This window comes from Heptranchias perlo, chromosome 28 (assembly GCF_035084215.1).
Source record: "Heptranchias perlo isolate sHepPer1 chromosome 28, sHepPer1.hap1, whole genome shotgun sequence".
Lineage (NCBI taxonomy): Eukaryota > Metazoa > Chordata > Chondrichthyes > Hexanchiformes > Hexanchidae > Heptranchias > Heptranchias perlo.
The window spans coordinates 17,858,308-17,873,255 of record NC_090352.1 but is presented as its reverse complement, the minus strand read 5'-3'; the positions used below and the strand labels follow the sequence as shown (position 1 = coordinate 17,873,255).

Genomic DNA, 14,948 nt, shown 5'->3' with positions numbered 1-14,948 from the left:
CTCCATCTGCTTATTCAGGTAGATGTAAAAGAACCTGTGGCAGAGATTTCTCCCGTGTCCTGGCCGGCATTCTGCTGTCAACCAACACCATCTAAAACTGGTCACTTAGCTCATTGTTGTTTGTCAGACCTTGCTTTGTGCAAATTGGTGGCTATGGTTGCCTAGTAAACAGCAGTGACTGCACTTCAGTAGTAATTCATTGGGTATGAAGCACTTTGAGACATCCTGAAGATGTGATAAGTTGCTATATAAATGCAAATTTGTTCGTTCTTAAAATAAAAGTTAGCTGCATGCAACATTTTAGTAATGTATTTGGTTCAGAGCCTTCACTGTAAATATTGTCAGTCCAATTAATTTTAAACTTTTATTAAGCCTGTTTTTAATAGTCTCATATTTATAGCTGCAAGTCATTGGTGGTTTTACAAATACAAGAATAGCAGTATGGGAACCTCTTGCAGAGACTTGGTCCATGTAGTTTGTTTACAATTATGTATTTTATTCATCTTTTCCTTCATGGTTTCGAACGTTTGTGTTTAAAGAGACAGTGTCCTTTTCTATTAGACCAAAATGATGGATTGTTAAAGGGACAAAACCTGACCTATTTATTGTGAGGCTGAAGAAATATAAACAGATTGTATCCATTAAAATCTACAGGTTATATTGGACACTGTTTATTTATAGCTCTTTAACAAATCATGCATCACTGTTTAAATCCAAGTTTTTTTAAAATAAAAACCTACACAGAACTCATTGAGAAGGTCAGTAACATTTGGACAGCTCACATTAAATCGAGACAGGTCAAGGAAAAGGAATGCAGTCTCTTTAAGAAAACAGTTTCAGTTTTGAACCTGAAATCCTATCCATTTATGTGGAAGTCAAATTCCCTTCTGGTTTGGCATCTTTACGTAGCATTACCATGTTAACCCCTTGGACTGGCTTTGAAGGAGCCAGGCTGATCTTCCTCATGATGCTTTGTAGCTGAAAATAAGTTGGTCTGAATGTTGGGACTGGATTTTTACACTGTCATTTTGTAACCTACAAATTCTGGGGTTTTTTTTAGCATCATCCAGCTCCTGAATGTATTTCTGTCACATATAAGAGCGATATTCTGTTAAAAACAAACTGTTTCTTTAACACTGGCTTGCAATTGAGGAGAGAGGCAGTGACAGGAGGCCAGGCACCATCCTTAAGGGAGAGAAAATGACGAGGGCACATCATCTTAAAGAAAAAACTTCTAGAAGCCAGACCAGGAGTGGGACTGGTGGCAGTGCGAAAGAAGTTTATCTACTTGGCCAGATTGTGACGAGGAGACCATGAAGTGGAGAAGAGAAGAAGGAAAAAAAACTCCCTTTCCCTCCAAAAATAAATTCTATGGCCTTGGTTTTCTACTTTTGCACTCGCCAGCCTGCGACTTTCTGCCTATTAAAGTGAATGGACAGAAAGTTGTACACTGGTGAGCACAGAAGCAGAATACCCTGGCCTACATATCAATGATACCCTTGAATGTATTTTGTCTTTTATATTTTTAACAGGATGTCAATCTAAGGTCTCATGAAATACAAAACGTTTGCACAGGGCAGACTATGGATCTGTATTAAAATATCTAATACATACCGCATGTTGTCCAGGAGCTGGATATATTTTATGTTGCAGATTGTTTTTGAACAGTAGAACTTGAGTTGCCAAGGCAATGAGAATGAATCTGTGTTAACAGACCATAACTTGTTTGACGTGCTTTGATTCCTTTGCAGTTTGACAAATATCCAACAAAAGTTGATCCCTTCTACCGACACAGTGTGAGTGAACTCACCATTACACCAAGCTTGCTCCAGCCATAGACAACCCTTGAAGCACTGTGTTAATTCAAGCATTAATGTGACAACTCAAGCTTTCTAGTTCATGCATTAACACCCCAAAATGTATAAGAAAATCAGGTTGTTAGTGGGCCGTTGTTTTGTATTGATGGCCTTCATTCATGTGCTCCGCTTGCAATATTGCCAGTGTAGCGCAAATGAAGCAAAGTTAGATAGGAATATGGCATAGACGCACTGTTCTCATTTAAGCTGCAATATAAAGTCAGGCCAGCTAAGGGCACTGAGACTAGCCAGGTTACCAAAATACTACTTTCTGATGAGGCAAAATACTGGTTATTGAGTTCTGGTCCCTAACGTATTGTTGACCTTTTAGCATTTACTGTAATTGGACTTGAATGACAGGATGTTAAGGGAAAAACTTTATCCAGAAAATTCAGTTTCAGTGTGCTTGGTGAAATCTGTGTGGGAATTACTGCTTAACTCTGATTATTTTTTGTAGATTATTTTATATTTTCTCCCTGCTCTCAAGTCGCCTAATGTCACATGGCATACCCTGTCTAAGACCATGGAGAGGAGACATGCTCCCAGGTATCTGACAGTGCCTCTCTGTACCAGGCCATGAGGAGGTGCTGAGAGGCAGCTGCGGGGTGGGGGAGAATGTTGTCTGGTTTTATTTAGTTTTGCTTTTTCCCTCCCTTTTTGTGGGAAAGCGTCTCACTCAGATCTTCCTCATGATGACAAAACTGAGACCCAGAACTCATTGTGTGCAGAATATAGCATGCCTCTGCATCACCTTCAGTCGTGTTTTTAAACCATATCTATATTTAAAGCTACTTTTCTGGCTTGTTTCACCAATAAAGCCACCAGACTTGTGTTAATGAAGGCTTTAGAAATGCAACTCTTGCAGAGACCGGGGATCACTTTCCCCTCTTATTTGGAGTGTTGTCACTGAATGGTGAATCAGTATATTGTGTAAAGCCACAGACTCTGCTGTCTGGCTTTTATTTCCGCTGTCATTATCAAGGTTTCCTCTTATTTCTTTCTCAGGTCTTGAGTGACTCAGACAAATTTAATTTGCCAGAAGTCAAATAAACACTTGAGGTAGACTCCAGGATAAGACCATATTCTTTATATACTATTTATGTTTAACCCTTAGATTACCAGCTAATTCAGGGAATTCTGTGCTTTTTGGATCAACCAGTTCAAGCTTTCAGCATATGCACAGTGAAACAAACCCTAATATTACAGCAATGCTGTTAGATATCACCGATATCAGGCTTCTATTACTAATAAAAGATTTTAAATAAAAAAGTGTTTGAAAATTCTGCTTCTGTTTTGCCTCTCAGCTGTCCAGACCAGGACGATCCCAGGTTTGATCCCCGGTCTGTGCTGAGTTAGCTAATCTCAGCAGAATGGCTGTAGATGCACTGCAGTGAGCCCCAGTAGTCCTGGATTAGGGCGGGTTCCTGCTCCGACCTCCAGCCAACAGCCTCTGCTGGAATCGCATATGTCTTGACGTCAATTGACTACAGCATTATGCTCAACTGCACTAAAGAGAGGTAGGACTGCCTCAAAAAGGACCAGCATTCTCTCCAGCACCTCCTGCAGCAAGACATCCAAATGTGAATCCTCGATGGGTGCAGTTTGTCATCCACCCTTGAGTATCAAGACAGCTTTAAGACACCAGTAGCCCTTTAAAAGCTGCTGGTGCCCGAAGATGTGCACCTTTGCTTCGTGTGCTCTGCACTGGGAGTGCTGCAATGTTGTGCAAAGGAGCTGACCTCAGAGACCTGTAGGCACCTGCAGTGTCCAAACAGGAACGCTCCTGCTCCTTCAATGGCAGGACCATGTTATCAGCCCCTGACACTACTTGAACTTAATAGTGAAATAAGAGAAGCAGGGTCAAGATGGGGTTGTTTTAGGTCAGGGCCAACAGAGAGTATGGAGCACTGGATACAGACCGGAAGGAAGAAATATGATTTGCGCAGAATGTTTACAACTAGTAAGTGATCAAAAGTTGAAAGGAAAAGAAAACCCATTGGAAGCATTTAATGGCACAAAATAAAGTTCCTAAATTTGAATTTTGTAGTCTTTCAGGATTACAGTAATTGGACTGGCAAATTTAGGCCAACGTTTGCTATGCACGTTGATCTCAGTAACTGTATGTTTGATTTGGAGGACAGCGTAGTTTTATAAAATCAAAAGGCTGAGGTTCCCTCGTGGCTTAGTGGATAAATGCACCACCTAATGTGATGCTGAACCATACAGGCCAGGAAGATCCCAGGTTTGGTCCCCAGTCCCTGCTGAATTGGCTGTTTGATCACTAAGTCTGACCTTAGTGCCTTTGGGCTAAGAAGAGGAAAATCAGGTAAGGTTCTTGCTAATGGTTGCTGTTCAGTGGCTTCTGCTGGAAATAATGTGTAAGTGGCTGTTTGCTGAGAAAAGGATTGGGCTCCACTGTATAGACTTCCCTGGTTGAATTACCTGCCAACACTCACTCAAGGCTCATACATAAAGAATAGCCAGTTGGATGCAGGACTGCTAACACCTGTGGAACTGTGCCTTGGCATGTGGCAATGGCTTCAGGAGAGGCCCAAGAACTGTATACTTTCAGGAAAATCATGATAGGAAATCAAAATTAATGTATCAAGATAATTACTCTGTCAAAAAAAGAAATGGTGAATTCATACTGCAGGGAAAGGACGGGACAATTGAACAATAAAACCAGCTTGCCTTGGATTGTCCACTTGCACCAGAGCCAATTCAAATTGAGAGCAGGCACAGGAGGAGATGGTTTCCAATTCAACTTCAATGCACCACCTGCTGCCCATCACTGAGTGCATTGTGCATTTTTTAATTCACACCAGAGTCTAGCCTTAAGGATTCCTTTCTGCTGATTTAAACAGCCTGGATATCAAAGGCACATGAAAATTCCCTTGAGCTAATCACAACAGTCAGCAATGCAAAGGCTACAATCTATTAAATATAGTTTCAGGGACTGAACCCAATCAAACTACCATTTTGACTTGCATTCCTACAGAGCTTCTGGCTCCCAGTATGAATTTTTTTAAAGCAACTGAATTAAACTTTGTGAACGCTGAAGTATTTTAAATAATTTTCGAATAAAACTGATGTCTGATAGGTTTGAACTGAGGCCTAAGGAGCCTTTATAAAGCAACAGGTACCCCTTATTCCCTTATTGGCACACTTGGATTTGGTGCTATGTTTAGTTTGAATGCAGAGGTGCAGGATTTTGGAGGCCCAATTACAAAGTTTTGACAGAACTAGTGCTCCTTATGTATAATCTACTGCTTTCAGCAAGCCTCAATTCTTTTGGATTGAGAAACCTAGGTAAACCACAGTTCAAAGAGTAGGAGAAAAGATTCAAATGGCGAAATAAGAACAGAAATTGCTGTAAATACATAGCAGGTCAGTGGCCATCTGTAAAGAGGAAAAGCAGACTAATGTTTTGGGTGTCTATGTGTCATCAGAACTTTTTTTAGTGGTTAGGGGCCACCAAGCTTGTGTTTAAAAAGTTTATGTCTATCAGGAGAATGGAAAGACTGAGACAGGTAAGGACTTGCCAAGTTTGGAAGCATTGGGAATGAGTGGGTTAGAGTAGAAGGATAGTGCGATGAGGCTGGATTTGAACATAATGAGCATGCAGGGAGGATTATGTCCACAACTTGCTGATAATGCCATCAGCAGCCTGGCACAGTCCAGGCTATGACAGGTGTTGAACAAAAAAGAAAATGGTACATTGAATTGTAGCCTACCTCAGCTATCAAAAGGGCTACGGGCTCCTTCATTTAGCATAGACCTGATTGGATCTCCGTTTGTGTAAATAGGGTTGTTGCATGCCTGAGATCACATTTTACAGACAGTGCTTCAAGGGTTTTTAATTATCGCTGTGAGCTGCTCTTTGACTGTGCTGCGATCATTGGTATTCACACAGTTGAGCTGCTTTCCCACTTCATTTTCAAATCTCTTGCATCTAAAGCTTTGCTTGGTCATTGGTGTGCTTCCATGCAATGCACACACTCCGATAAGTTGCTGTTCATCTGCAGAACTTAAAAGTAGTAACAAAATTAAGCATGTCATCATTGAGTGAAGATGAATGGTTGTGCAGAAAATTTATGAGCGAGGGCTTTTAAATGGAGACCCCTCTTCCTTTTCTGCAGGTTACTGTTCCACTTATAGAACAAAATAGAAAGGAACATTTTACAGAATCTAGAAGCTTTCTTTGTGCAGATTCAGCCACTTCAGATATTTTTCACTGTATAGGTGACTCTCCTTACCTTATGTATCTTAACCCTGCAGAATGTATGCATTTTTTAACTCCATAAATGGACCGAGAGAGAGAGATGAGATGAGATGGCCTCCCGACACACACACATTTCCCAGTCACCAGATGAGCAGCGATTACCTTACTGGAATTTTCTGTGCAGGCCTATTATCCATTGGAAAGTTTCCAAATACATTAACATTTATGATTTCTTTTTATAGCTGGTGTTTCTCTTTACAACATTCTAATTTTTCAAGTACCAAACATGCATGTCTACTGGGACACTTAGAAATACCAATCATTAGTTACAAAAGTTTACCTTTTGCCTGTAATCAAATGAATCTTTGAAGAGATTATGAGCAAATATTCCTTCTTAAGGTGGGAAGATTCATACAGTATAGAATGTGACATTCAATTGCAGGCACTGACCAGTACTTAGCAGTAGCAGATTAGTATGAATTCCATTGCATAGACTGAGGCATTTTTTTAAACAGTAATGGTCTTAATTCAACTTTAGTTTCCTGAAAGTTATTTTGACAAAAGAAATGAAATTCATGAAGGAATAAAAGCAAACTGTAGCGATCACAAAATGCCATAGATGATTAATGAGGTCAAAGCATGGTGCTTTAATCAGCTAAAGGCTTACGTATTTCCACTCTCATTGAGAAAAAGGATCAAAAGGGAATACTATATCTGGTCAGAATAAAACTATTCACAGGGCAAACAGTATTGAGTTGGGATTTACTGAACCCCATCTTCCCGAGATGACATCTGTTAAAAGTTAAGGGAATATCCAGTTTCAGTGATACTTTGTAAAGGAGGGTTATTTTCAGTAAAGCCAATTCAAAAGTTATTTATCCAATATATAGTTTTCAGTTAGTTTTGTTTAGCATTACTTTAGATGCTATTCAATAGAAGCTATGTATTCCACATTTTAAGTGACTGTATCCTTCAGCAAACTCTATGTAAGGTCATTTAAGATTTCCTCACTGGATGTAGTCAAGAAGTTTCTTTATTTGAGTGCAGTCAAAATATTTGACTTAATTCAGTTACTACTTCTAAGCTTAATGCTCCATGCAAATAATCAGTAACAGCCATACACTTTCTTTGCTGCTATTGCTGCTTTCCATTACGCTGGATTCATCTGCAGCATACATAACCTTCACAAACTGGGCCTTGTTCTAGAAGGTGCTTGGGCCTGGGATTAATGATTTAAAACTAGGGGTGTTCATTGAACCAGAGTAAATGCCTCCAAGCTGAAAGCATACCTGACATGATCAGGGGTCAAAATTCCTAGTGGCCTTGCACTATGATAATATTTGTTTGGTTCCAAATGAAATATGAAGTCCAGTTGGTGAAGTGCGTAGATTATGTGAAGGAAAATGTTTGCCTCAGCTTCCAAAAGGTCGAAATGTACAGTACGGCATGAATTTGCCATGTGAACCTCACCACTGGACTAAAATCAATCGCCAAATGCTGGCTGAACTTGTTTTTGTTTACATGGCTCAGATTCATTACCAAATTATCAGACCTGATCGGTAGCTAGCCTCACTGACAGTGAAAAAATCAAATTGAATTGGTGTCCTAAAAATCCAAGAGGATATGGAAGTTTTTGAATAATGTATACATGAGAAAGTGAATCCATTTTGAACAGTAAATGGCATGATGGTTCTGGATGAATCCTGTGCATATTATCTGTGCCAGTACTTCTTATACCCAAGATATGTTTTCCAAGTGGCTGATCTCCATTGCCCTTCTGTGGGAAAACACTGTGGGCTAGTATTTCCCCAAAGAGGAAGAAAGTAAATTTAAGGGAGAAGTTGTCATCCATCTACTTTTGTATACCTCTCAGTGTCCAGCACAAAAGTGGTATTAGCAGATCCCTTGGAGCAGGGCACCTCACTGTCCTCTTGTTTACAATCAATGTGTGGTTTATTAAGTCTGAAACTCAATCCCATAATGAGCTTTGAGCCATAATGTCCATGCCCTTAATATGTATAAGTGGTTTGTTAGATGTGGTCCACGTTGTAAAATCAAGGCACCATTAATCGCAGGTTCTCGCACTCCTCTTTACAGCTATTGGTTGCCGATAATGCTTGCATATTGCGTCTTTGCTTCTGGTAGGAGGTGATTTCACCAGTATTCTGTAAATTAAACACATCAGGCTACAGATCCCTTAAGCCTGTTTACCATTTCTTTACCATAAGAACCCAAAGCCAATTCTGAAGAGCAAACTTGATTGGAAGGCTTGATAATCCTTGGACGTCATAATCTATCAGGAGCAGTAAAGGAGTTTTAATGGCTGTATTATTTGATCTATCTTTAGTTAGTGAAACAAGACAGTGTAGGCATGGCACCTTCCTTTCTCTCCTCAATGAGTACAAAGGAGGTGCCTGATGTACAATGATATTTGTTTATTATAGCTTAAAATTGATTATTTGTAAAATACTGGCACTGTAGTAAGTGGAAGATTTCCTCTTTTACGGATATTATAAACTTATGGGAAACAAGCTTGAAATCACAAAAGATGAGCAAGGGATTAAGGTTCACTCAATTTTGCAATGCATCCTCCTTCAAAAGGACTAGAATGTGTTCACAATAGTGTGACTCGACAGACTACGGGCTTGCCCATTAGATTGTGCAGATACAGGCTTGAGAAAGAAAGTTTGTGTTGCCATAGCTTAGTTTTGATGATCCTCAAGAAGTTTATGGCCAAAGTGATGAAGCTCTTCCAGCTGGAATATGATTTCAGGCATTGAATATAGATGACCTCCAAAATTCAAGATCCTTCAAATTAGAGAAAGGATCCAGTTGCAAGGAGCCATTTGAACCTTTGCAGGTTCCATTTGGATTTGGCTTATTTGGCCCAAGTGTGAATGCATGGAACATCATTCAAATGGAACTGTGTTCCCATTAAATTATATTAATTCCTTCGAAAAGAACATGTGCCAAGGTTTCCGTGTGAATAGCTTCATTGGCAGGGTTGGTGCGTGGAGAGCTTCGACAAATACAGAGCCTTTTTCAAGATTACAATATTTTCTTGTGCTTGCTCATGTCAGCACACACTACCATTTTAACTGCCATTAGCAACAGGAGGGAAATGTGGTGAAAGACCATCAAATATTCGCCCATGTTACAGCAGCATGCAGATGAATAGGCCAGTTAGAGTGGGCTTGCATGGAAGAAATCGGCTTTTTATAGTGATTTTTAGAGGTGCTGAATTAGAACTTGAACCTTCGTGGGTGTCCATTTCTTGTTTCAACATTCCTACGAGCAAAGAATTAAATCTGTTATACTGATTGGCTTTAAGATGCTGGTGAAATCAAATCCGATCCAAAGCTACCGTTCTAACCGTTCTAATTTTAATATAATATAATATGCAGTATATAACAGAAGAGGTGCTAAATGCTTTGCTTATTTTTGTTGTGCACTTTATCATTGTAATCAGCAAATCTGAAACATTCCTCCTTTTCTTTTCTGCAGTTGTTTCACTCATATCCTCCGTCCATGTCTGGAATTCCTCCCATGATTCCACCTACAGGTCCTTTTGGCTCTCTGCAAGGAGCATTTCAGCCTAAGGTAAACCTGAAACCCCTCTTCCCGATTTTCCACTTTTTTTTTGGAAGTGTCACTAATGATCGGAGGTTTGTGTTGGGAACCGTTGTCTGAATTGAGGTCATCTAGTTTAATTTCACTTGACTCCCTAAACAGTAACTAAGGGGAGGGGATTTCATCACCTGTTTGAGCTGAATGTCAATCAAATCCAAGCTCTAAAAGTCATTCTTAAAATCATTATAGAGGCACTATCTTCAGGAAAAGATGTTTGGTGAACTCTTCTTTGGTTTGGGAAAGAGAAAAGCTTTGTGGTATTTTTGTCATGTTGAGTTCACTGTGATGGACGTAGAGCTCCTCATGCCTCAAACAGGACGTTTTCTGTAGTGTATCATTTTTGATATTAGCTTTGATGGAATAATGTGAGTTTAAAATGAACTTCAATTAGCTGTGGTTGAGACAGAGTTCTTTTGTCTTGGCACTGGGAAAGAAAACCAATATGCAAACCTATTTAGAGATGTAGATAATTCCTAGTCAGATCCTCACAATGACATTGCTGCTCTTATTCAGAGTTAATTGCATCAATTGCATCAAAAATTATCTCATGTCGTTGAGATATTGATGTATGCAAGTTTGCCTCAAAAGACATAAAAAATGGAAGCTGTTGCTATCTCAGGTTTAACACTGAGGAATCCATTTGATCATCAGAAAAAAATCTGCCTTTGGAATCTCAAAAAAATGATCTAAGGGGTTGGGGTAGTATCCCTGAAGATTTCAATTCCTTGTTTTGACTGCCTGTTTCCACGATGAAGCAGGGAAAAGGTGTTTCATCAGAGACCAAGTTCAAAAGTTATTGGAATGGACTTCTAAAGATTTAAAACCCTTTATTTTTTTGAAATAGTTTAAGTAATAAATCAAGTAGAATACTGCTGGATTCTTGCTCTGTGTATCATGGTAGGTACAGTACAGGAGGAGGTCATTTGGCCCATCGTGACTGTGCCGGCTCTTTGAAAGAGCTATCCAATCAGTCCCTTTCCCCATAGTCCTGTAAATTTTTTCCCTTCAAGTATTTATCCAATTTCCATTTGAATCTGCTTCCACCACCCTTTCAGGCAATGCATTCCAGTTCATTACAACCGCCTGTGTAAAGAAATGTTTCCTCATGTCGCCCCTGGCTCTTTTGCTGATCACCTTAAATCTGTGTCCTCTGGTTACCAACCCTTGGAAACAGTTTCTCCTTATTTACTCTTATCAAAACTGTTCATGATTTTGAACACCTCTATCAAATCTCCCCTTAACCTTCTCTGTTACTAAGGAAAACCACCCCAACTTCTCCAGTCTTGCCACATAACTGAAGTCCCCCATCCCTGGCACCATTCCAGTAAATCTCTTCTGCACACTCTTTAAGACCTTAACATCTTTCCTAAAGTGGTGCTCAGAATTGAACACAATACTCCAGGTGAGGCCTAACTAATGTTTTATAAAAGGTTTAGCATAACTTCCTTCCTTTTGTACTTTATGCCTCTATCAATAAAGCCCAGGATCCCATATGCTTTTTTTAACAGCCTTCTCAACTTGTCCTGCCATCTTCAAAGATTTGTGTATGTGCACCCCCAAGTCTCTCAGTTCCTGCAGCCCCTTTAAAATTGTACCATTTAGTTTATTAGAGTTCTTTGAGGAAGTAACAAGCAACGTGTATAAGGGGGATCCTGTGGATGTGGTGTACTTGGATTTCCAGAAGACTTTTGATAAGGTGCCACATCAAAGGCTACTACACAAAATAAGAGCTCATGGTGTAGGGGGTAACATATTAGCATGGATAAAGGATTGGTTAGCTAACAAGAAACAGAGAGTAGGCATAAATGGGTCATTTTCAGATTGGCAAGATGTAACGAGTGGAGTGCCACAGGGATCAGTGCTTGGGCCTCAACTATTTACAATCCAAATCAATGACTTGGATGAAGGGTTGCTAAATTTGCTGATGACACAAAGGTAGGAAGGAAAGTAAGTTGTGAAGAGGACATAAGGAGTCTGCAAAAGGATATTGATAGGTTAGGTGAGTGGGCAAACATTTGGCAGATGGAGTATAATGTGGGAAAATGTGAACTTGTCCACTTTGGCAGGAGGAATAGAAAAGCATTATATTTAAATGGAGAGAGATTGCAGAGCTCTGAGGTACAGAGGGATCTGGGTATCCTAGTACATGAATCACAAAAAGTTTGTATGCAGGTACAGCAAGTGATTAGGAAGACAAATGGAATGTTGTCATTTACTGCAAGGGGAATGGAATATAAAAGTAGAGATGTTTTGCTACAGTTGTGAGATCACATCTAGAATACTGTGTGCAGCTTTGGTCTCCTTATTTAAGAAAGGACATAATTTCTTTGGAGGCGGTTCAGAGAAGGTTCACTCGACTGATTCCTGGGATGAGGGGGTTATCTTATGAGGAAAGGTTGGACAAGTTGGGCTTGTGTACACTGGAGTTTAGAAGAATGACAGGTGATCTTATTGAAACTTATAAGATCCTGAGGGGACTAGAAGGGGTAGATACTGAGAGGATGTTTCCCCTTGTGGGAGAGACTAGAACAAGGGGCCACAGTTTAAAAATAAGAGGTCTCCCATTTAAGATGGAGATGAGGAGAAATTTTTTCTCTCAGAGGGTTGTGAGTCTGTGGAACTCCCTTCCCCAGAGAGTGGTGGAGGCAGGGTCATTGAATATTTTTAAGGCTGAGTTAGATAGATTCCTGATTAACAAGGGAGTCAAAGGTTATAGGAGGTAGACGGGAAAGTAGGGTTGAGGTCACAATCAGATCAGCCATGACCTTGCCAAATGGCAGAGCAGGCTCGAGGGACCAAATGGCCTACTCCTGCTCTTAATTCGTATGTTCGTATTGCCTCTCCTCATTTTTCCAAACAAAATGCATCACTTCACACTTCTCTGCGTTAAATTTCATCTGCTATGTGTCTGCCCATTTCACCAGTCTATGTACTCCTGAACATAAGAACATAAAGAAATAGGAGCAGGAGTAGGCCATATGGCCCCTCATTTCTTTTCTGCCATTTAATAAGATCATGGCTGATCTTCTACCTCAACTCCACTTTCCTGTCCTATCCCCATATCCCTTGATTCCCTTGGTGTCCAAAAATCTATCGATCTCAATCTTGAATATACTCAACGACTGAGCATCCACATCCCTCTGGGGTAGTGAATTCCAAAGATTCACAACCCTCTGAGTGAAGAATTTTTTCCTCATCTCGGTCCTAAATGGCTGCCCTCTTATCTTGAGACTACGACCCCTAGTTCTAGACTCTCCAGCCAGGGGAAACAGCCTCTCAGCTTCTACCCTGTCAAGCCCTCTAAGAATGTTATACATTTCAATGAGATCACCTCTCATTCTTCTAAACTGCAGAGAATATAGGCCCATTTTATTCAATCTCTCATCCCAGGAATCAATCTAGTGAACCTTCATTGCACCCCTTCTAAGGCATGTATTTAATTCCTTAGGTAAGGAGATCAAAACTGTACACAGTACTCCAGGTGAGCTCTCACTAGAGCCCTATATAATTGTAGCAAGACTTCCTTACTCTTATACTCCAAACCCCTTGCAATAAAGGCTAACATACCATTTGCCTTCCTAATTACTTGCTGTACCTGCATGTTAACTTGCTGTGATTCGTGTACAAGGACACCCAAATCCCTCTGAATACCAACATTTCTTAGTCTCTCACCTTTTAAAAAAATATTCTGCTTTTCTATTCTTCCTACCAAAGTAGATAATTTCACATTTCCCCACATTGTACTCCATCTGCCACCTTCTTGCCCACTCACTTAACCTGGCTATATCCTTTTGCAGCCTCTTTGCGTCCTCCTCACAGCCTACTTTCCCACATAGCTTTGTAGCATCAGCAAACTTGGATACATTACACTTGGTCCCCTCATCTAAGTCATTAATGTATATTACAAACAGCTGAGGCCCAAGCACTGATCCTTGTGGCACCCCACTAGTTACAACCTGCCAACCCGAAAATGACCTGTTTATTCCCACTCTCTGTTTTCTGTTCACTAACCAATCCTCAATCCATGCTAATATATTACCCCCAATCCTATGAGCCCTAATCTTGTGTAACAACCTCTTGTGTGGTACCTTATCAAATACCTTTTGACAATCCAAATATACTTCATCTACTGGTTCGCCCTTGTCTACCCTAGTTACAACTATGCTAGTTACATCCTCAAAAAAGTCTAATTGATTTGTCAAACACTATTTCCCTTTCATAAAACCGTGTTGACTCTGCCTAATCATACTATGATTTTCTAAGTGCCCTGTTACTATGTCCTTAGTAATAGATTGCAGCATTTTCCCTACTACTGATGTCAGGCTAACTGACCTATAGTTCCCTGTTTTCTCTCTCCTTCCTTTCTTGAAATGCAGGGCTACATTTGCTACTTTCCAATCCATGGGGAGAAATCTGTACGATCAAAACCAATGCTTCCACTATCTCTGCAGCCACATCTTTTAAAACTCTAGGATATAGGCCATCAGGTCCAGTGGATTTGTCGGCTTTTAGTCCGATTAATTTCTCCAGTGCTTCTTCTTTACTAATCTTAATTACTTGAAGTTCCCCACTCTCATTAGATCCTTGGTTCCTCACTATTTCTGGTATTTTTTTGAGTCTTCTACTTTGAAAATATTAATACAAAATATATGTTTAACGTCTCTGCCATTTCCTATTCCCCATTATTATTTCTCCTGTCACTGCCTCTAAGGAACTCACGTTTATTTTCACTAATCTCTCCCTTTTTACATACTTGTAGAAGCTCTTACAATCTGTTTTTATATTTCTTGCTAGTTTACTCTCATATTCAATTTTCTCCCTTTTTATCAATTTCTTGGTCATCCTTTGCTGATTTCTAAAACCTTCCCAATCCTCAGGCTTACTACTCTTTTTAGCAACATTGTAAGCATCTTCTTTAAATCTAATACCATCCTAACTTCTCTAGTTAGCCATGGTTGGATCACTTTTCCCGTGGAGTTTTTAATTCCTCAAGGGAATGTGTATTCATTGAGAATTATGAATTATTTCTTGAAATGTTCACCATTGCTTATCTACCATCATATCCAATCTACCTTAGCCAACGCGCCCCTCATACCTACGTAATTGGCTTTGTTTAAATTTAAGAACCTAGTTTCGGACTTAACTACATCACTCTCAAACTCAATATGAAATTCTATCATATTATGATCACTCTGCCCCAGAAGATCTTTAACAATAAGATTGCTAATTAACCCTGTCTC

General features: G+C 39.8%; 1 protein-coding gene across 4 annotated transcripts in view; it reads left to right on the top strand.

Moving 5' to 3' along the window:
* auts2a (activator of transcription and developmental regulator AUTS2 a) overlaps positions 1-14,948 on the top strand; it is a 986,792-nt gene that overhangs the window by 929,897 nt on the left and 41,947 nt on the right. For all 4 annotated transcript variants that reach the window (XM_068008151.1, XM_068008150.1, XM_068008149.1 and 1 more), the window contains exons 10-11: positions 1,752-1,796; positions 9,583-9,678. In XM_068008151.1, the coding sequence (XP_067864252.1) occupies positions 1,752-1,796; positions 9,583-9,678 (141 nt within the window). The remainder of the gene's footprint in view (positions 1-1,751; positions 1,797-9,582; positions 9,679-14,948) is intronic.